This window comes from Quercus lobata, chromosome 8 (genome assembly GCF_001633185.2).
Source record: "Quercus lobata isolate SW786 chromosome 8, ValleyOak3.0 Primary Assembly, whole genome shotgun sequence".
Classification (NCBI taxonomy): Eukaryota; Viridiplantae; Streptophyta; class Magnoliopsida; order Fagales; family Fagaceae; genus Quercus; species Quercus lobata.
The window spans coordinates 10,519,308-10,543,226 of NC_044911.1; the positions used below are offsets into that span (position 1 = coordinate 10,519,308).

The following is a 23,919-nucleotide window of genomic DNA, read 5'->3' on the forward strand; positions in this document are numbered from 1 at the left end:
TTGTGTGTCTCTCTTAAATTTATCATTTTTTTATACAAAATAAAAATTTTACTCTAATCTAATCTAAGTGTATAAGTGTATGAATCAAAATTATACTTTCCTTTACAAAACTCTTGGGAATAGAGAAGAAGAGTTGCAGTTGACCCTTTTTGTTGTTGTACTTTTTGATATGATTTGTTTCTTTAGAAATTGGTTGGCTCATGAAAGCTCTAATTAATATGTACCCCAATGAAGTGAGAAGAATGATACTCCAACCGTCTCTCTAAATTACTGTTCATGACGAAGAGAGCTAATGTTTATTAGCAAAAGAATAAAATAAATAAATAATTAGCACAACATATTAAAATATTCAAGTTATATGCCAAAGAGATAACACTAATTTTTCATACAATATAAAACTAATCAAATCAGAACAAGCAAAAAAAAAAAAAAGTGAACGCCGATCTCCGGCTTTGTTCTCTGCTGGTCATTTGTGTGTGTGAGAATTTGAGAGAGTGATGTGTGTGGCTAATAGAGAGAGAGTGCTAGAGATGAAGGCAAAAAAATAAAAAAAAAATAATAAAAACAAAGAGAACATATGGTGTGGACTGTGGAGGTTTTGGAAAGAAGAGGTAGAAAAATGAAAACAATGAGTGGTGGGGAATAGGGATACGTGTGTGGAGGAGGAAAAAAGAGATGAAAAAGAAAAAGAAAAAAGAAAAGAAAAGAAGAAATCGTTTGGTTGAAAAAAAATAAAAAGAGAAAGGAAAAAATAAAATAAGAAATAAGAAATTAAAATAGAGAAATGGTACTATAATATTTTCACAATACTTACATAATAAATCTTAAATGAGAAGTTGTTATTGGCTATTATTAGTGAGAAAAAAAAATTTCAATGGTGAGTTCAAATTAGAACCAGCAACAACTTATCACAAAAGATTTGCTATGAAAAATATTGTGAAGATAGCATTTCTAATTAAAATTAAATGACCTACAACCCACTGTATCACTACCACAAGTGCTTCGCTAGATTTGTTAAAAAAATATCATTAGAAAAAATTTAAAAATATTACCATTAGGAGACTTAAAAAATATGGTAGTTGGGAATTTGAAAAATATAGCCACTGAAGGAAGATTGAAAAAACAAATAAAGAAAGGTTAAAAAAAAGAATGAAGAAATAATATTTAAATGGGATAGATAAAAAATAAAAAATTTATTGAAAAATGTATTTAAAAAAATAGATAGATAAAAGGTAAAATGAAAATTTGGGAAGGCTACCGGATATACTATTAACTCTCACAAGGCCTCTAGTACTGTGGTTCTTGAAGAAAATGGGCCAAGCTGATAGAGACCTTTATCGGTGACATCAAAGCCCATATTTCTGTTTTTGATGATGATCCAAGCCTTTGTATTGGGTAATTGCTTCCCTCTATATATGGACCCAAGCCCTGCTTATATTGTGTAATTGTTTCCCATTTACGTGTTCTGTTACCATTTTTGTTCATAGAAAAAAAAAAATTATATGAATAAAACTACAGATGATAAAATTAGGGCCACAACAAGTTCACAACACTCTATTTGTCTGTCACCTCACATATAGGTCATTAAAACAAATTTAAATTGCAAGTTGTGGCGGGCATATGCAGTGGTTGGCAAATTGGGAGATATTGTGAATTGATATGAATTTTTGTTTTTAATTTAAATTTGAATGCATTCATAGATGTGAATTTTTATTGTGACAGTAGCTTTATTGATGAAAAAGATCTAAAGTGTGACATTACTTAATTTCTTTTTATCATTATTTATTTTGTCTCTATGTAACTTTTTTTCACGAAAGGAACTTATATTTTAAATGACAATAATGCTAGCACAATATATTTTCTCAGAATTCTTGGTAATTAAAAAAAAAAAAAATTCAATTCCAAACTAGTTTAAAGAAATCTCCTTAAACCAATAACGTAGCGATTTATAAGACTATTCATGAGTTATATGATTAAAACTATACATGAATGGTCTCTTTAATCGTCATATAATCAACTAATAGAAAATAGCTTTAAACCTATTTGAAGTTAAACTTTTGCTTTTGCTTTTTTGAAAGGGTATGTACTTCTTCTTTTGTTTTAAATAGAAAGACTATTGTCTCTTAAATTATTTTATAAATTTATTTTATATTTTTTGAACTAGATAGAAATATTATCATATAAATAGTAAATACCAAACCCCTTCTTTTTGGGACTCGTACTAAGATAAAAGGAGAAAGAAAATTTCATACTATATAATAATATCACTTACCTTAATAAAGTTATTATATTTTTTGTTCTTTTTACGAAAGTCATTCTATTTTTATTATGAGGAAAAAAAATCATTTTGTTTAAGCTAAATTACAAATTGCATCCTTTAACTTTTTATTTAAAATTCAACCTAGTCCTATAATTTTACTTTTATTTAATTTAGTTCTCTAATTTTTTTCAAGGGTTACTAACTGTGCAATTTTAATCGAGAATAATGGGAGGACTACATTGAATAAAATTGAATAGAGATAATAATAATAATAATAATATTATTATTATTATTAAAAAAGGTAAAATTAATTAATTAACCAAGAAAAAAATTGTAAATTTATTCAATGACATTCTGCAAAGTGCAAGCACCCTCCTCAAAAAAGAAAAAGTCCAAAGAAGAAGAAAAAGAGTAAAAAATGTGAAAGGTCCCGTCACTTTAGCTGAAAATTTTTGGGTGACTCGAAGTTTGTTGTCATTGGTTACTGTCTCTCTGGTCAACTGCATGCAGTATTGCACTTAACTTTACTGTACTTTCTCATTTACTAATTAATTACTGCTACAGTTTGGTGTGTTAACAAAGAAAATAGAAAATTGGTTTAACATCTAAATTAGGGGTGTGCAGAAAACCCACCAACCCGTCAAACCCGATTCAATTCGACCCGATCCACCGGGTTGGGTCGGTTTTTAAGGCTTGGTGGGTTGGGTTGGGTTGGGTTACCAAAAAAATTATTATAGTGGGTTGGGTTGGGTTTGGGTCATAAAATTACAAACCCGTCAAACCCGACCCGACCCACCCATATTTAATATATATTTAAAAAATATTTTATATTTAATAATTTTTTTTAAAAAAAATCAATTGTAGGGCACTTTTATATATATATATACATATATATTTAAATATATATTATATATTTAATAATTTGCATTTCCTCAATTCCTTCTACTAATACTAATTTAATATATATATATATATAATATATTATATAATTAATAAATTTTTTTAAATAACCAATTTTTCCTATCCTATATAAAAGCTAATTAGTTCACACAAATTCTAATAAATTACTATTGTTGTTTAGTCATTAGTGTTGAGCCTTCAAGGAGTTACATTGATACTAATCTTTAGGTTTTTTTAATATATTAATATTTATTTTTTTTTTTCTACTCAATTTAATAATAAATAAAAAATTATCAAACCCATGGGTTCAACCCGACCCAATCCGACCCACGTGGGTTGGGTTGGTTGGGTTGAATTTATGTGATGGGTTGGGTTGGGTTGAATTTTTTTTGACCCACCATGGTGGGTTGGGTCAAAAAATTCTCTCAACCCGACCCATGCACACTCCTAATCTAAATAATAATAAGTGTACCTTCTTTTGACATAAAGACAGGTACAACCTTTTTATTGGCAAGTTAAATAAAGGTACTTTTTCTACCTTCTTTTGTCATACTTTTCATTGTTTTCCTTTTTGTAATTGTTTTTGGTAGCTTTCAATTTCGATGCCTTCCTCCTCAAATGTAAAGTGTGATACTAATGTTGTCCAATCTTTGTTAGAAACTAGAAAGCAGAAATTTGATTCAAATTTTCTTTCTTCTGTTATAATAAGGAAAGAAAAAAGAAAAACTAAATTGTTTACCAAAAAAAAAAAAAACTATAAAGTGTAGCACTGCTTATATTTAGAATTTGGTGTAATTACCAAATACCAACTATGTATGTAAGCAATGCTTGGTCATCATCAATAAAAAGATTACTGTTTTTCTTTTTCATAAATATAATAATTATAATAAAAAGAGAAGATTTAAACCTTAAATATTTTTGTTAAAAATGTCATAAATTACCCATTAAAAAAGTTATAACTTATAAGACTCTTGATGATCCGTGTTTTCTCTTAAAAAAAATGTTGTGATTATGAGTTTGAGTTCTTACTCATTCAGTATTAGCTTACCATAAAAAAAATTTAAAAAAAATCATTCATAATAGTATTGAAATTCTTGCCTTAATTATTGCAATCAACACCTAGAGTTTTTTTAGTGCATTTTGAACAACAATTGTATCCCTAATATCATAAATGCATTAAGAACTTTCACCCATCATAATGCATTGCAAAACTTTTTTTTTTTTGAGAAAGTAATGCATTGCAAAACTTGGTTATTATTTTACTATAGAAAGTTTATTAACAAAATATTTGACACTTGACTATTAGTTGTTAGTAATAATTTAAAAAGTGATATCAATAATAGATTCAATTTTAAAAACTTGTCAACTTAGCTATCATGAAAAATAAATTGCCAACTTAGCTATCATGAAAAATAAATTGCCAACTTAACTATCATGAAAAATAAATGTTGTGAAATATATATATTTTTTCCATAATATTGCTCAACTCATTTTCAATTCTTCATTGCCTCGTAAACAATTTGCACAACTTGCCACACGATTTATAATATTGCACTGCACAGCCAATCGGCTTTGCTCAAATCAGGCCACTGGGACCCAGCCACACAAATCTCATCCTAACTCTCTCACCTATATTCGAAAACTAACCCTCATGACATCAAATCATCTCCCACCACCTGGATATTACCTCAAATTTAAATTAGTGGGACCCTTCTATTCCACACACCTGGCACCCTCCCACTGGCCAATTCCCAACTCTCCCTAACAGACCCGTCACTTTATATACACTTCAATGTGCCACCTCTCCCCACCACCCACAGTGCCACACACACACAACACAAGTACACAACACAACACAACAACCGACATCGCTCACTCCGTCTTCAGACAACAAAAACAAAGACAAAAACACAAAGCACAGTTTTCGGCAACAAAATCTGGGGCTTCTTAAACTGTTTCCGGGAAACAGTTTTCCCTAAGCTAAAAAAAAACACTTTCCAAAGGTACAGTCTCACACAATTCCTAGCTCTTCTTTGCACTTATGAAGAAGCACACTTTATTTTCTCTTTTGCTTGTTTCTTTATCTTTGATCAAACCCTATATTTTGCTAAATTTTTGGATTTTTTTTCTTAGGCAGTGTTGCTATCTAAAAACAAAAAACAATTTTTGATTTTTAAATTTTCTCAGCAACCAAGCAGAGTCACCGTTTTTAGAAGAAGTTTAATTCTTGCATGAAATTTGAGTCTTTAAAAAAAAAGTTCTTTGTAACTTCTAGTACTTTATTTAATGTATTTTTTAAATTAAAATTTGGGGTTATTTCTGTTGTTACTTATTACATTTACACATAATAAATTTATTTTCTTTTTTAAGTGTAATTTATATGTTTGCTTTAATCTCTAATGGCTGTAGTTTATACCTTCTTTTTTTTTGGTTAAAACCCCAATGTTCCTATTTTTCTCAATGATTGTGCATATTTATGTCTCTGCATAATTTGTATTTATTTATTGATTTTGTGGTTTTATTGTGCTAGTACTTCTACTTGAGGCACTATTTTAAAATTTGGGTTTGCTTGCAAATTAGTCTCCTATGTGAGCTACAGTTTTAGTTTAGCTCAAGTGGTCAAATAGTTGCATTCCTAATAGTCGGTTGCTCAAACTATGATTATGTTGTGCTAGAAGGTTGCCTTATTAGCCTATGTGGGTGACAATAAATTTGGTCATTTGTCCCTTTCTCTATGAAATAGTCACAAAATGGGAGGAATTAAATAATGCACACTACTTAGTAATTTATAATATTTACTGGGTAAAAGAGACGCATCTTGAATGCGTATTTATTCTTATCTTCCATTGAATGGATGTTTTGAAAAATTAGACCTATCAAAGAGAAAAAGAAAGTTATAAAGGAGATTTGTTTTTGTGTTCTTTAGGCCAATGAATACCCATTTGTGTATGTGCTGCTGGTGCTATGATTTCTAAGTCTACTTAATATGCGTTTTTGAATGTGCTATATTTGAAATGTACTCTATGAGGAACATACTACTTATCATTGATTATATGAGAATCTTCCCAAAATAGAGCACAATATTGGAAAGCTACTTCCTAGATGTCATTGACATGGCACTTAATGTTAACTATTTCAATTGAGGAGTAGAGATTTCAATTCTCGCATTCATATTTTATGGTGGCCTTGAGGTTTCCAGAAATATGGAAATGCAAAAATTTAGGGCTTCTTTCCTTTTCCAACTTCAACCAATGGTTTCACCAAATGCAGGATTTTGGTTCTGTTGATCTTCTATGATGGCACTCAATTTTCCCCTTTGGGATTAAAAACAATAAATACTTGAACCTGGGGGTAATTGCTGCTAGAGTGATTATTCTTCTTCCACATTCCTTGCATTGCCAGTATTGAACATCCAGTATTCTATTATGAAACTAGTTGCTACACGACTGGGACCTGATCCATCAATCTGTCCAGATGCTGCATTCTGGTTATAGTGCTTTATCCCCATTTGCTATTTTATAACTTGCAAACTTTGATGTTTTACATTGGTCTGTCATCATTGCCAGATTTGACATTGAATGTTTGAATGTGATGCGGTGGTAGATATAGGAGGGTCAGGAGTTTCCTTAAGTGGGACTAATGTGTTGATATTCTATTTGGTAAAAACAATTAAAGTTAGTCGATGTTCACAGTGAACCTCTATAAATTTATTATTGAAAATTGATGAAATGTTCTTACCATGGTTGGAGGACAAAATTCAAACTTGTGGTCCAGTCTTGTCTTAGTTCAGCATATATGGTTAACCTTACTTTATTATTTTCCTGATGAGCTTGGAGAGATGTCCTGCCTCACAAAAAAATTCTTTAGGCCATTGGCACTTACGAAATATGAATGATCTTACTTTCTGGTTGATCAGTCACAATATTGACACTAGACTTGAGTTTATGGAAGCAGGGTAAACAACAATAGCTACTTTGTTGTTTGGTTCACACACAAACACATTAGTACCCAGATTCTTTGAACAGAAGCAATTGATCAAATTCAAGCACATTCTTAATCTGTAAGTTTATAATCTATGAAGTGTGGAGCACTTAGAATTAAGAAATTGTTAGGTTGCTCAAAGAGTTTTACTGCAAAAAATCCATGACACCACATTATAACCAATGTTACAAATTGCCTGCAGGGAGGGGAAACTGCAAAAAGATCTTGTGGAAGAAGAAAATAAAATTTTGCAAGTAGAAATACTGAAGATGAACCAAGCCTACCAAGGGAGTAACCCTGATGGTTCAGCAGATGTCCCCGTGAAGCGCAAACGTGGTCGCCCGCGGAAGTATCCAAAGCTCGATCCTGAAGAGAAAGCTCATGTCCCAAGGGATCCAAGTCTAAACCGTGCGGAGAATAATCGTGCCCCTCCTGGATTTGAAGGGACAAATGGAAATCAGTCCCGACAAGTTGATCCAGTTGATGATGGAAATGATGTCATGCTGGGCCAGGCAGTTTCTGGTGTCATCGAGGCAGCATTTGACGCGGGATATTTGCTGAGTGTTAGGGTTGGCAACTCTAGTACCACTTTGAGGGGTGTTGTCTTTAAGCCTGGGCATTATGTGCCTGTTTCAGCTGAGAATGATGTGGCCCCAGACATTAATATGATCAGGCGAAATGAGATTCCCCTCCCATCAGAAATTTACACTCAGGTCCATGCCAATAACCCTCGGTCCAGAGAGAGGGAGCAGAATTCCAATTCTCATAGAAATGGAACTCATTCATTCAATGAATTACCAATCATCAACCAGGTGCCTAGAGTTGTACCCCAGTCTGCTAATGTAGTGGCCAAAGTCAAACAGGTGCCTTTAGTTGCAGCCCAAACTACTCACCCTGTAATCCCAAGGGGTCACGTAGTGCCTGTTGTACTCCAACCTGCTACTTTATCAAATGGGATAGCACTTGCCAACATACCATCTCCAGTTGCTACCCAAGCTGCTCATTCAACAGTCTCAAAGAGCAAACAGGTTGTGAGAGCTCATACATCAGATGGTTCAACACTCAATAACCAGTTGCCAGCCGTTGGGAACCAAGCACCTTCTTCTCAACCTAGCAAACAGTTCACACCAAAAAACTTGCAAAGTGAAAATGTTCCTTCTAATCAACCACCAGTGGAGTCCCTGACAGTCAAAGGTTCTGACCACAGCCAGGTAGATGAAGTTAATGACATGGATCAGCCCCTCTTCATCGAGCCCCTGCAATCTGTACAGCCTGATCTTCATAACCATCCTAAGCCCGCAAAGAAACCTTCTGAGAATCATGTAACTGGCAAAATGACTGAACTGTTGCAGGTAAGAATGGAGCTTCTACTGGATTGTATTTATTCTTAAGTAGTTCTCTTTTTACGTAAATATTTAAGACATATATACTGATGCCCAGCACTTTAACAAGGCTTTGCAGGAAAACGCAATGGAGAAGAACCGGGTGCCTCAGGCTGAAGAGCCAGTAGCAGATTCTGGACTGAAATCAGACGAGCAGAGTAGCCCAGAAAATGGTAATCCAAACAAAAAATCGAGATCATCAAGTGTCTGATTTGGTAGAATCCACCTTGACATGGTATCTTATCCCTGCAATTTTCGTAATACCTCACATGAAGTGCCAGAATGACTGACTGGAATCAAGTCAATTAAATGACCATGTAGAAGGTTGTGATCTTAGCATAGGGCTGTGGATGATCCATATATGGTTAAACCTTCAGGATCCAACCTTGTTACTTTATGCCTTTTCAGGTTATTGTTCTAAAGTCCTTTTAGCATAGTGTTTGTACTTTAGTCACAGTAGAGTAGTTTGTTGTTGAATACCTGTACTGCTTATATTCACAAATTACTTCCATTGATGTTGTACTGCTATCAGGCTATGTTCATAATCAAAGTTCCCAGGCATTTGGAATATTTCTTAGAAGAGTACTGATATAGCCATCAAAGGGAGCACATATTGAGGATTAAATAAAAAAGAGCATTGACATTATGTCATAGTTCAAATCAGATGAAGGAAAATTTCCAAAAATCAATATTGAATGCTCTTGCAGTATTGTGATTCAGTACATTTGGCTATAGCCAAGATAACTCTAAATGCACTTTGAAAATGGGATTGCTTGAAATTTGTACCAAAAAAATAAAAATAAGTAAAGAGGTCAAGTTAAAAAAAAAAAAATGTACTTTGAAAAAGTGCTACGGGCACGGAGTTGTATACTTGTCATTAGCACCCTGGCACAGAACTCATTGGGGGTTTAGCAGTGATAGTTCAGATTGTCTTTAACATTCATCTTGGCAATGGCCAAAAGTAGTGTATTTCTATCTGCTTTTATGGCCTGTTTGGATTGAGGAGAAATGGAGAGTAGTAGAGTAAAGTTGACATAATAGAATGAAGTTCCATGATATCATAACATATTGAAGTATATGTTGAGGTTCATATTAAAGCCATTTATTTCATGATGTTATTTGAAACTTCAAACTAGCAGCCAATCTAGTGCAAACTTTTAGCACAAGGTACAAATAACTAGTTGTTTGACTGATGGGAACATATTACCTATTCAAGAATGTTTGGAACACATTTCCCCTCTATTCTCCCTCAATTCAAACACTCTCGCTCCTCTCCTTTCATCCTAACAAAGGATAAAGGTCTGAATCTCAAGATACTGAGGGCCGCTGTGCATGAGAGTATCAATCATATATGATTTCATTATTATAAGTTAAACTCCAAGACAATTAAAGCAAATGGAATTTTCCTTCTTATTTTCAAACTCTAATATTATTAGAGATATGAAAAATGTGGAAACTCCAGTGATCGTGACAGCCATAACACCATCAGCAATCACATCTGTTCAATAAGATCCCAACAGTGCCAAATTTAAACCAATAACCACACTGGACTCTCTGGCTCCTTTGCCAGGCTGAAAGCCTTGCGCTTGCAGAGCATGTTGCATGTGTTTCCTTCATAATGTACCAAAGAAAATGCTGAGAGCCTCAGCCAGGCTGAGAGAACATGCTAAAATTTGTGAGCATCATCAAGATATGATTACGGTTTTTTACTCCTATTAGATGAATTAAGTTGACAACATTTACTCTGATATTATCCATGTGCAACATAAAATCATCAAACGGTCTTCGATCTGCAAGAGCTAGTCTAGGTAGTCAGATTCTGTCAAATGGGTAGAACTTTGGATATAGTTCTTTAGGTACAGTATATAAGGTTACTAATTAAATTCAAACACTTATCTACATTGACCAATACAACACAAACAATATCATCTTTTCCAATAGGAACTCAATGCAATCCAGCCTAGTTTGAATTTAATTGAAAACCTAATGTACTACATGTAAAGTAAGTTTTGTCACTACGTTTTTATCCCCGTCAAATTGACCATTGCTTCGTATTCTTCAACACTCATCAGTCTAAAACCAGAAATCAAGAAACCATGCATTTGTCAATAGATCACGTGGGGTTGAGGGTAATACTGTAACAATCAATGGAGCGTGAGTCAAGTGAGAGTAAGCACTGAGCACAGAACAGATGTAGTAGAACAGGTTTTATCTACTACACTTCTTACAACACAGCCTAATTATGGCTCAAGGCTCAAGCGTAAAACCACTTCCTTTGAGCGGAAAATATGGAAAAGTAAAGGCAAACATGCATACTGCCATTGATACAAATAATTGATTAACACAGCTTTCTTTTTGGAGTATAGAGCAGAATCAAATTGATAATAGTTTTTTTAATCAAAAGAATCTTGAAACAACAGGAATTCCGAATACTTTTGTATACATAATTCATAGGCAATAATGCCTCATCAATAAACCAGGTCTCACAGAATGAACACCTTTGATAAAAGTATTTATTCTCTTTTACATGTATAATCAATAAACATTTTTTGGTCGTAACTGGATAATACTAAAGTGGAATTCTTCTCAAACCAAGAATTTGGGACAAAATTTTGGTAAAATGCTATAACAAAATGAAAGAAAAAATGGAAAAATCTTGCTGAGGTGATTAATTAAAAATGTAAACAATATTCACGAAAGCTTGGCAGAATAGAGACTATTAGATCCTGGGACTGGAATTGGGCGATTAGCAGGGAAGGGGGGTTGAAAAGTTGGAATGTGGCTTGGCACTGCAAAAGGTTGATGTCCAGTAGCTATGAAAGGTGGAGGCACACAGAGCGGCAATGCTTGGCTTGCTGGACTTCCTGCATTAACAAAAAAAACACACAAAAGCCTCAGTAAAAAAATGACGCTGAATTTCAGCACAATGTTGTTTGACTTGGAACATGAAACAAATTTACAATCCTTAACCCATACATCTTTGGACTAAGAAATAGAAAATTTTGACTATCATGTAAGCAATTTCACTTGCTTTTACAATCAGTTTCTATATACAGACTGAAAGTGAGGCTATTAAATGGACGGGTTTGGATGATATACATATCATATATAAAAAGAGGTTTGCACAAAATTCATCATTTTCTTTCCCTGGTTAATATGGGTTACTTGACCAACTTCAAGAAATTGGAACTAAATCTTATTTCATTTGAGTTTAAATGATATGATACATTAGTTATTAGAACTGTCTTAATGTCATTATGACATACTCTATTTACATCCTTCAATTAAAACACAGGACACGAGAAATCTTGTATGAGCCAGGTGTATAAGATACTTTTCTGGACTTTCAATAACCACATTAAAACTGCTAACCTGATTACTACAAATTCTCAACATAAACGTAATTGTTTTACATCCAGACTGAGACCTCCAGGTCATTTATACCCAAAAGTCTGATGTAAAGTCAGCCAAAAGTAGTGCTCACTCCACCACCCCCCCCCCCCCCCCTTCTCTATCTTTTCATTTCATAAACTTTGATTGGTTCCATTTACCATTTTATATCAACAATGTGATTGCAATTTCTTTCCACAGTGACTAAGCTATCAGCTTTTTATGCACTTTATAACATTATCAGAACTATATCACATTTCATTTGCAAATGCAACCATATACAAGTTCAAAATTTTGAATAACAATAATTAATTACAATGATGATGAAACCCACAAAAATACCATAAAAAGATAAAGATATTCATCATGGATACAATAGCCTTCTATTTACCTTGGTGCTTAGGAAATTGGACCTGATGCGGAGTCAACAGAGGACGTGAAGATACTGGTGAGATAGCTGCTGCACCCTGAACCAAATCCTTCAAATATGAAACCATAGGTGATCAAGCAATCAGTGTCAATCATGGTAAGAAATTTATATATATATGGAATCCTGATTGAAAGATAACCAAGCATTAAAACGAAAAGATTGAAACAGAAAAGCGACAAATGAGTAATAAGAGGAGAAAAGACAGTAACTTAAAGAAGAGAAATTAAGAAAAAAATTAACTCTTCCAAAGACCACGACTAATTTTGTCCAATTAAAGAACAACAGTGTTAATCATTAACAATGCCATCAAGGTACATTGCAGGCACTATATCTTACATGAGGAACTGGATGGACATAGACAAGCTGACCGAATCGTCCAAGCACAACCTGGAGAGAGAGAGAGAGATTAGCAACTTATAAATGTCCAAGTAATCATCAAAAGAGTTAAGATGTCTCCTATACAATTACACCAAGATGCTATCTAAAAATCACTGCAAGGATAATACAAGAAATCTTTCTACTACTTACAGCTTGAGAATTTGGATGCATATATGCAGGTCCGGCCTGAACAGGATTATACTGACCAGTATGTCGAAGTGGTTGTGTCCTGCTTCCCAAATGTCCAACAATCTATAGCCAGAAGAGAAAAGTCTCAGAGAGATGCAGTAAAAGAGAAAGAAGCCAGCCTTCAATAATGCAACACTTCACTATAAACAACAGTAGCTTATTACTGTCTTCCTCTATGCTACAGGTTGTATTTAGATGCAGTAAAAGAGAAAGAAGCCAGCCTTCAATAATGAAACACTTCACTATAAACAACAGTAGCTTATTACCGTCTTCCTCTATGCTACAGGTCGTATAGTGTATTTGTAAATAGGATTTCAACTTGTGCTAAACATGTGACATACTTGTACAGCTGTCAAAGTCTAATTAGTTGTTAGCTGTTAAGTTAGTTTCTTTCACTAACTAATTATGTTGCCCTGTTATTAGGATATGAAACAGAGTGGTAATTGATCTTGCTAATTAATGAGAATTACTTGATTTCATTATCAACTTTGATAATAAGTAAAAGCCAAAACCTAAAATACATATTCTCTCTGCCCATCACATGGCAACTAGATATCATAATCCACAAGATGTATGTATTTATAATGTTATGGTCTAACTCAATCAAAAGTATTGCCAATTGGTAAACTTAAACAGTCATGACAAAGAACGAAGGTCCCAAACTGGTGAGCAGAAACTAGTTTGGCTGTAAACCCAATGCTTACATACAACAGTGTCACAACACTCTTCAGTAACCAAAAACATCCCAAATTATAAATAGAATGATCCTCTTATTATAAACAGAACAGTCATTCCGATAACTTTTAAGCATTAGAAATGATTACATTCAAACCAAGTAATTAGTTTGCTGGTTGTAAGATTAAGAGAGAAAAGTGATGGGCATGGCATAAAAAGCCTAGAAGCAGAGCCTGCATATATAGCATGAATTTACAACTTAATAACATGTAAGATTAAACACTCAACACCTAATAATACATACATGTTGGGAAAACTGTGAACCGCTGACACCATTTCCAGCTGTCAAATTACTATAGGGAACATACTTAACCGGCACAGATGAACGAGCTGCATAAGGGTTAAATTCAATTTCTTGTTGAGCAGCAGCAGCAGCAACAGGCACCACATGAGAGTTGTTCGGTATGTAAGTCATGCTTGCAACAGTTGGCACTGCAGGAGTTGCTGATATAGGATTCACAAGGGATGGAGAAAAGATTTTTGCTCCCGGGTTAAGCTTGAATTCCTAGAAGAAAATAAAGTTTAAAAATATCAACTTTATTTCAAAAACTATGCTTCAAAATGTTTTACTTCCAACAAATTTGTTATGCCACCAAGTTACTTTTACTAATACCAATAGTTAATATACTCAGTTGTAAATGAAGGCATTGCTGCTAAAATAATAAGAAATCATAGTACTTGGTATTCAATGGTTCTCAAATTGGGCTGGTAATTCCAAGATGCTTTAAAAAATACTTCTTGAATGGTGTTTTGATAATGAAGTGACAAGGTTATTGGTGACCTAATTGATGATTCAGAAATTACAGAGTCAAGACAGACATCAGGTAAACTTATGACCAGATTTCTTTTTTTATTGGTAAGAAACACACACACACACATACTCGATGGCTTTTGAACCCACAAGTTCTCCCTGCACCCCCTCTTCAGGGAGAAGAATGTGCCATTTCAGCTAAAGTTCATTGGCTTCAGACTGGATAACTGGAACTAAAAACTTCAGTTACTTGACAATTCAAGTTACAGTGAACATGACTGTTCTAGATATATAAATACCTTAGAACTTTTATTAGACTCTGGATTTTGTGGAGGGACCATTTCGGTTGATGATGTTAATGAACTAAGACCTGACTCTGAGGAGACATCCACCATTGGATTGGAAGGAGTTGAAAGTCCTGAAGAAACAACATCAAAAGAAGTGTCTGCTGAAGAGGGCCTTTCAGAGCATGGCTTGTCTGGTTTGACAGGTGGAGTAGCAGGATCACCAGATGCTTCATTTGGCAAGAGCTGGGATGTCATCTTTGCACACCTATCCTCAGCAGGTTTTACTTGGGTAAGACTGGTATCAGCTGCATTGAAAGTATTACAATATACTCAGGCACAAAGAACTAGAAGAAATAAAAGCATATTAAAACTGGTAAAAGCATAAGGCGATATAAAAATAATAATCTATAGAGACTGCCACTTGCAAGGGAAACCATCATCAAGATGCATCCCATCATAAACGATGAACAAATAGCAAGCACCAAGCATCAATGAGTGACTACACTGTGTGGAAATGGGTATTATAGTTAAAAGGCCGATATATAGGAATGAGCTTAAAGGTGCCAATTCCCTAATTCTGGCTAACATAATAGCAGGCCTCCGACCAAAATGTTCACCATAAATACTAGACACCATCTAGCATACTATTATCCACATGAACTGATTACTGATGTTAACTGCTAATATTGAGAAACATCTCCTACTACAATGCACGTGATTTCTACTCAGAGGTGACTCAGATACTTTTAGTCCTAGCAAACAGTACAATGGATAACTCACAGCTTGAAGTAGACTCCCGAACTTCATTGGCCTGCATAAAACAATTGGACTGGTGAATATAACGGAAAGCATAGTGGGTAAACATTCCTACTTCCCAAAAATCCATTATCATATACAAAGGAATTGGCTATGCTCATCTTAACATACACTTTCTTCCCTGTCAAAATGAATCCTCTCTTTGTAAATATCCTGTTCCCCTTGTGATTGGCCATCTCCAGCTTGTCTGTCAGAAAATCAATTCAAAGGAATCGGAGAATGAGAAAAGAAATATAACGATGGGAGGAAGTAAGGTATAGCGCCATAACAGTGTTTTTCTGTTTTATAAGTGTATAGTACCATAACAGTGATGGAGACGCAACTTAATACAATGGCCACTAATGTGTAAACATCCAAAAATTTATGAGAGGCATTTCGTATCCTCCTTGGAGAATTTCTGGATGTATGTAACTTTTGCTAGCATTACAGATTTTCTGGTACACAACCTGTGTACAGAGGATTCTGTTTTGTTTGTTTGATGCAATAAAATTTCTTATTTCACTTATCAAAAAAGAAATATGAGAGGCATTTCTCACTGAAGGAGTTATGGTTAGATCAGACTGCAAGTAGAAGATTATCAAACATATGTGCACTCCTTGTGCCAGTTCCAAGGGACAGCAACAAGAACCCAATTTTTGGGGTGGTGACTGAGATATCACTCTCAACTATTTTAAATAAACTTAAAAAGAAGATGAATAGGAATACCTCCCCTCAGATGCTCCAGAATTTTCTTTAACCTGCATTAATAAGGAAAAAAGTGAGAAAGGAAGAGAAAGAAAAACTGACAGATGCATCACAAATTTTTAATTGCGAGATTAATCTTACAAAGTTACAAAATACACACAGGGACCCATGTGTTATGGGCCGTGTTCCATACCCTACCAAAGGCATTCTATCACCTAATAGCTCTGAAATTTTTTAAACCATAAATCAGTTCAGTATGTCATTCTAGCCATCTGACTTGATCTCTCCTTAGGATGCAAAATGCATAACAGTTTTTTTTTTTTTTTTTTGGTTACAGTTTTTAAAACAAAAAGTATTCCTCTCAAGATTAGAAGATAACCCCATAATCATATTGTATATCATGAAATGTGAGTGTGTGTGTGTTGTTAAACTTATCTGAAATTTAGCTTTGTTTGCACATTGATAGATACAAGCAAAAACTTTAGAGACACATAAATGTATGAGTGTCTACATATATAGAATACACACATGCACACACAGAGAGAATACCTTGGTTGAACTTATCCCATCTCTTTTCCCATTTTTAACTTCCAAGGCATCCCCTGTCAGATTCATTGGTGATTTTCTCTCTTCATGCTTCCTCCCAGATATTTTGGGCATAAAACCATGAGAAAAGCCATTCTCTGCTTGGACTGAACCCCTGTTTATTATGTGATCATTAGTACATAATTTAACTCATACTACAAACTGAAGAAACACAGTCTTCAAATAGAAAAATCAGTGACTAGTTATCTATATTAAAATAACAAATTTTTATTCTTCTTTTTATATAGGTAAATTAAAATGAGAAATTTTAGAAGAACTGATGATAAAGAATAATTATGCAAACTTTCATGCCTTCAATTATAAGAAAAATATAAGTGATTAGCATCCATGACAGGACATATTCCTCTCTTTACAATTACAAACATTACCTAGTCAAGCTATGCAAGTGAATTAAAAACTAGCTATTAATTCTTCACTTATGAAAACACTGAAAAATAAGCCCAAGGTTAAATCACGACAACATTACTAATGTACAATTAAAGAAGCAATTATTGATATAGAATATTTGCAAAACTCTTCTTTTTTTCTTTTTTTCTTTTTTAATAATTCATAGTTGGGGGTGCGGGGATTTGAACCTAGATGTCTTTGTTAGAAACACCAGGATGTGTCAACTAGTTGAGCTACAAGCTCTTGGCTACTAGTTGCAAAACTCTACAGACCAAATGTACAGAACACAAAATCCTGCTTATTTTGAGATTTGAACCTTTGGTCCCAATGGAAAGAATGACCAGCGTACAAAGTGTAAGAATGCCGGGGTAACTCCACCGCCCACACCCCCCCCCCCCCCCAAAAAAAAAAAAAAAAAAAAAAAAAATAAAGGGGTAAAGGAACACTGTATGTACAATGAATTTGACATTAAAATAAAAACATAAGGAGAATGCTAAAGTGAGAAAGGAGAGTTTCAAACCTATCCCACAGTCAACCAAGAATTACAATGAGAAAAATAAATAATATTTTGCACATCTTTTCCCTGGAAACACAGAAGAGAAATGTCATAATATTTTGGCTTGTTGGCAAGGAAAGTTTGGGCAACATCGGAATGGTGCTATTTGGATGGTTGTCCCTTAGCATTTGATGTGGTGCATTTGGTGGGAGAGAAATAACCGGCACTTTGAGAATTCAGGAAAAACAGTTCCAGATCTTAAACTTTTCTTCTTTAAGACTCTTTTGGACTGGGTTGCAATGTTAGGTTTTTGTTCTTTTTTTTTCTTTTTCTTTTTTTCAGTCCATGGTTTAATGGACTCTTTTTTTTTTTTTTTTTTTTTTTTTTTTTGATAGGTAACGTAAAATTTTATTAAACATAAGAAAATAGCTAACCTGAGTACATTAGGAATGTACTATGGGGGCACAAATCAAGAACCAAAATTACAACGATCAAGTAAAACAGTAAGGGTCCGTTTGGTTGGGAGGATGAAAAAGTGAGAGGATGGAAAAGTGGGAGGATAGAAAAGTTTTTAGTTTTCTTCATCTGTGTTTAGTTGAGAGGGTGAAAAAGTGGAGGGATGAAAAACTTTTTGGTTTGGTTGAAAATAAAGTTTGTATAAATTTACCATCATGTCCCTCTTAAATAAAACAAAAGGTAATTTATTATACTTTTTTTTAAAATTGTGTATAGATGAAAGTGGACATTTCAAAAAATAGCATAAGAAATAATCCAAAAGTGTTTTCTTAAAAAAATAATAAAATTAAAAATTAAAAAAAAAAAAAGAAGGAAAGAAGAACCACCACGTCCTGACAAAACCAAAGAAAGAAAAAAGAAAAAAGGCAAAAAAAACAAACAAAAAGCCAGGGTTACTAGAGAAAGGAAAAGTCAAAAAAAAAAAAAAAAAAAAAGGCCAGAAACGTTAAAAGAGGTGGGGGCAGCTTTGTCCAAACATTTTTCCCACTTTTCACTCCAATTTTCTCTCCAATTTGGAGAGATTGTATTTTGAAGGGAGAGGAGAGAAAACTTGTGGGCCCCACCACTTTTCTCTCCCTCTCAACCAAACACCCTTCCCACTCATTTTCTCTCCTATTTTCCACTTTTTTTCCATCCTCTCTAAAATCCACCCAACCAAACATACCCTAAGGGAAGAACAAGAAAGATGACAAAAAACCACACTCCAATCACGAAGAGTGTGCAAAAAAAAAAAAAGACTTATTCTCTAGCATCCCTCAAAACTTCTAGCATTCCTTTCACGCCAAATACACCATATCAAGCAATGAGGCACAAGTCTCCAAAAATCTATGTTGCAATGTTGTCCAAACTTACCCTGCCAAGAATCAAACAACTCAATAACCTTGTGAGGTATAACCCAGTGGATTCCAAACATATAGAACACCAATGACCAAAACTCACAAGCTATGAGGCAATGAAGCAAAAGATGATCTAGTGACTCCCCACAACTCTTACACATATAGCACCAATCAAGAACTAGCACACGTCTTTTGTGAAGGTTATCTGTTGTTAAAATCTTACCTAAGGAAGCAGACCATGAAAAGAAAGCTACCCTTGGAGAAACCTTCAATTGCCATATCATTCTCCAAGGGTAGGATAATAAAGTAGGAGGGTAGAAAGAAAGATAGAATCCTCTAACCTCAAAATCTCTACTCCTTGCTGACTTCCAACAAACCTTATCAGGACCCAACTTCCGTACAATCGAAGAGTAGACCATATCCATAAACAAATCAAAAGATTCCTATTCCCAATCTTGTGGTGGACAACGGCATTTAGAATCCCAATGAATCCTCCCACCAAACCAACACATAACCTCCGCTATTGAAGAATCCTTAGTCCCTGATGTAATGGACTCTTGTACTTTATGCACTTGATTGTACTTTGTCCCTGATGTATACTTCCTGTATACTTAGGTGACATCTCTTTTTTAAAATTTTAATATATTTGTCATTACTTATAAAAAAAATTCATGCAAAGTTCCTTCTCCATCTCACTGCCTGATTGCTAACAAGCAATCCTCTGAGAATGAGCTATCAGCTCTAAGAGCACCATCAATAGAAACAGGCAATACACTTGCAAAGAGCCTTGTAGGATAAAAGGCACCTCCTAGTGTTTCCAATGGAGTCCAAACCTTGGACTTTTTTCTTCTTCTTCTTCTTCTTCTTCTTTTTTAATTTGATAGTTGGGGGGAGGGGGGATTTGAACCCTGAATGCCTTTGTTGGAAAGACCAGGAGGTATCAATTGAGCTACAAGGCACTCGGCATCCACAACTTGGAAAGTAAAAAAATGTCTAGCAGCTAAAGTCTTAGACATACTGGCTTTAAAATGTTGACTACCAAATTCCATAATTGAAATCTAGCTCTCAACTTAATAATAAATTCAGCAGCATATATCTTCTTGGTGAATTCAATTTAGTCTTTCAGATTACCTTTAGGTGCAAAAAATGTAAGGTTACTAATTGCATGCTGAAAAACAACTAAAGTACTTTTAATAACCTAACATAAAAGGAAGTGATAAAACTTGCTGTTGTTCTTTTTTGTGTGACCTCGTAAGTTAACGTCCAATGCAATTATCCCTAATCAATATTTCTGTCCAATGATTCCAAAGTGAGAATACCTTGTTTGATTGATTTTCTTTTTATGGATGACAGACTTTGTAGATTTCTTTGCTTCACTCACTAGATGCTCAGAAGGTGCAATCCCCAATACAGCTTCTGTATCATCACCGACCATATTTCCAGCAACACCATCAGCTGGAAGACGAATTCCCTATATAATAGACCACATTTGAATCACACCAATTGTTCTACATGGCATCAAATAATTTAGGAGTGAAACAAAACAGTAGAAACTTAAATAGTGACATACCTTTGCAATAACTTGAACCAGATCACTTGAGAGGATTACTAGTGTATCTATCACCACACCGTTTGCCACATTCGAATAACTTTTGCCCTTCTTAGTCACTCTTGCATTCTTCAAGACTATACCTAAACAAAGCCAAAGAGCAATTCAGTAATTATATTAAATTGCTAACTAATTATTCTAACAGACACTTTATGCTCTTTTGGTTGTGTTTGTAGATTATGCTTCACAAAACATAAACCAAATCCTATTCTCTTTGCTGTTGTAGATTTTGGATCCAGCAAATAAACAAGTCACCTAGCCACATATTTCTCACTTGTAACAGGCTCAATTGAGTAAAAGAAATCATCTTTCTAAAATCTGAAGTAATAATAGCATCTCTTTTTCTGTTTTTAACACATATTCCAAAATATGAGGAAATGTTATTTGGGATGAATTCTAAAAGAGGGAAAATAGTTTCCCTTTGGAAACAGGAAGTGGAAACAAATATAATCAATTCCTCAAGTTCTTTTCCACTCTAAGAAAAAAAAGTGAACTAATATATAATCAGCAATCCCAGATCAAATTCAATCCAAGCTAGGCCCACCACAACTCATAAAAATCAAAACCCAGATGCAATTTTCTCCAATACAATAAAACCCAGATGCAATTTCGGCAGAAGAATCAAAACCCAGAAAAGGATTCGAGACAATGGAAAGGAAAGCAGAGTTTAAACGACATACCGTATTCCTCTTCGACACAGGCAGTGTGGAAAATTCCAGTATAGACAGAACCGTCCTGGACATGCACGTCAACTGGGAGGCCAATGATACAAAGGGTGGCAAAGATCAAAGCTTCACTCAACGAAGAAGATGAAGACGAGGTGTCGTCGTTGATGTACTTTCTGTTTCTGCGACCCATTTTTGTTCGCTATTTCTTTTGCTGATTCAACTTTCTCTGTTTTTTTTTTTTTTCTATGTGACTTTGAAAGGAGATCCGAGGCGAAAATGGGTAAATACCCGTTAAAAACAAACTATTTAGTTAATAGGATCCGTTTACAAACTATTTATAATTTTAGCAACTCGAGTCTCAGAAACTCGATTTTGGGCCCCTAAATCGACTCTTAAAGGCTCGATTTTCATGGGTTGTTCCTGTCTGATGTGGCACTTTTCCCACGTGGCGCCTACATGAAAATCGAGTCTTAGAGACTCGATTTACATTTAAAATGAAAACAAAAAAAAAACCACAAGGGCAGCAGGAAATCCACAGCAACGCGTTCATCAGAGAAGAAAGAAAAAAAAAAAAAAAAAAAAACCAGAGAATGTTCATCAGAGAAGAAAAAACCAGATCGCACCGCGAAGAGAAGAAAGAAAAAAAAAAAAAAACCCAGATCGCATCGCGAAGAGAAGAAAGAAAAAAAAAAAAAAAACCCAGATCGCGGTGCGACCTGGGTCGCGCGGCGACCTGGGTCTCGCGGCGCGACCTGGGTCTCGCGGCGCGACCTGGGTCTCGCGGCGCGACCTGGGTCTCGCGGCGCGACCTGGGTCGCGCGGCGACCTGGGTCTCGCGGTGCGACCTGGGTCGCGCGGCGACCTGGGTCTCGCGGCGACCTGGGTCTCGCGGCGCGACCTGGGTCGCGCGGCGACCTGGGTCTCGCGGCGCGACCTGGGTCTCGCGGCGCGACCTGGGTCGCGCGGCGACCTGGGTCTCGCGGCGCGACCTGGGTCGCGCGGCGACCTGGGTCTCGCGGTGCGACCTGGGTCGCGCGGCGACCTGGGTCGCGGTGCGACCTGGATCTGTCTGTGTCGCCATTCCTTCTTCTTCTTCTCTTTTTTTTTTTTTTTTCTTTCTTTCTGCTTTTTTTTCCGCTGGTTCTGCATTTTGGGTTGTGGTCATTAATATTTTATTTTTGGGTTGGAAATCGAGTCTTAGAGACTCGATTTCCATGTAGACGCCACCTGGATAAACTGCCACATCAGACAGGAACAACCCATGAAAATCGAGCCTTTAAGAGTCGATTTAAGGGCCCAAAATCGAGTCTCTGAGACTCGAGTTGCTAAAATTATAAATAGTTTGTAAACAGACCCTATTAACTAAATAGTTTGTTTTTAATGGGTATTTACCCATTTTCGCCGAGATCCGAAGCAATGGTGGGCTTCTTTGTAGGACTTGATACGAGAATGAAGAGTGAAAAGCAAAACTAAATTAGTATGCCTGTCTCGCTGCCTGTTTTCTAAGTCGTGATCCCTGTATTTTTTTTAAATCAAAATTTGATTTTTTATATATATTTTTAAGATTTGATAGGGATATATACGGGCCTTTAAAGCACGTGTTCAAAATTATTTCAATCACAAAAAAATCCTATAGTGTAATAAGTAAATTATTTCATCCAAAACACAAAACACTCAGGAAAGTGATCCTATTTTGTAGGCAATATTTTAGTGGGAGTTAAAAATGTTTCTACTTATTAAAAAAAAAGTGTATATATCTATTTAGTTTTTTTTTTTTTTGGATAAACATGGGGTGTTTTTTTTAAGGAAAAAAACAACAATAACGTGGGTTAGTGGAAGAGCATTTCAATTTTGTAGAGATGATATGTGGCTAGGGTTTCTGAGATTTTAGGGAGTCTTTTCCATAAAGGGAAGATACGAACGGCAAGGTCTCAGGACGTGATGCGCAAGATACTTCCTTTTTTTGGGGATTTATGTGTGTAGATCACATAAAGGACTATGGGACCCACCACTTTTGTTCGTCAGCTTGGCCAATCGTCTGTTAATATGCAGAATAGATGGGGACCTGTCCAACCGTCGGCTTCCAATCGTCATCCATCTCCATCTGTGGCTACAACAGGTTTGAGGGTTTGCGACGATGGAGAAGAAGACAGCCTAGATGGAGACAATTCCAAACGGAGAGGATGGTCTTGACGAAGAGAGGTCAATCTAGACGGAGAGCATTATCTTGACAGACGAACACCCTATTCAGACGAAAATGCCCTCATCAGGACCCTTTAGTTTGATAGTGTTCTTTAAAAAAAAAAATGATAATTAGGTGTGAGAATTGAGTCTTGGATGTCTTCTTTGGAAATACATAAAAATACAAGACTTTTGGTATAATTCAATAGTTAATTTTTTTTTTCCTAGATACAATAGAATTTTAATCTATAACGTCTATTTTGTGATAATTGCTCTTATAATCAAGTTAAGACACCAATTTCTATCTTGGATCTCCAAAAAAAAAAAGTTAAGACACCAATCAATTTTTTGAGTAAAGGGAATTCAAAATTATATATTTTGTCTCATATTTAAGCAAATAAGCTACCATACACATAGTCAATACCTATAACATACCA

The 23,919-nt window shown here is 35.0% G+C and overlaps 2 protein-coding genes across 5 annotated transcripts; one reads left to right on the forward strand and one right to left on the reverse strand.

Annotated features, from left to right (window-relative positions):
* Positions 1–4,865: 4,865 nt before the first annotated feature.
* LOC115957229 lies at positions 4,866–9,100 on the forward strand. Of its 3 annotated transcripts, XM_031075428.1 has the most exons (4): positions 4,886–5,163; positions 7,115–7,220; positions 7,344–8,493; positions 8,594–9,093. In XM_031075428.1, the coding sequence occupies exons 3-4, from the start codon at positions 7,411–7,413 to the stop codon at positions 8,732–8,734; spliced, it is 1,224 nt and encodes a 407-aa protein (XP_030931288.1). In that variant the 5' UTR covers positions 4,886–5,163; positions 7,115–7,220; positions 7,344–7,410; the 3' UTR covers positions 8,735–9,093. The 3 variants fall into 3 exon arrangements, with proteins under 3 accessions (XP_030931290.1, XP_030931289.1, XP_030931288.1); XM_031075430.1 differs by lacking the exon at positions 7,115–7,220 and having other exon boundaries at positions 4,866–5,163; XM_031075429.1 differs by lacking the exon at positions 7,115–7,220 and having other exon boundaries at positions 4,869–5,163; positions 8,603–9,100.
* Positions 9,101–10,944: 1,844 nt separating this feature from the next.
* On the reverse strand, positions 10,945–21,564 carry LOC115957479. Of its 2 annotated transcripts, none has more exons than XM_031075725.1 (13): positions 21,314–21,564; positions 20,595–20,716; positions 20,344–20,495; positions 16,733–16,883; positions 16,205–16,236; positions 15,611–15,686; positions 15,464–15,494; positions 14,696–14,988; positions 13,890–14,150; positions 12,872–12,973; positions 12,680–12,730; positions 12,305–12,380; positions 10,945–11,387 (listed from the first exon to the last, which is right to left on the reverse strand). In XM_031075725.1, the coding sequence occupies exons 1-13, from the start codon at positions 21,489–21,491 to the stop codon at positions 11,215–11,217; spliced, it is 1,698 nt and encodes a 565-aa protein (XP_030931585.1). In that variant the 5' UTR covers positions 21,492–21,564; the 3' UTR covers positions 10,945–11,214. The 2 variants fall into 2 exon arrangements, with proteins under 2 accessions (XP_030931585.1, XP_030931584.1); XM_031075724.1 differs by having other exon boundaries at positions 12,305–12,392.
* Between the last annotated feature and the right edge of the window lie 2,355 nt (positions 21,565–23,919).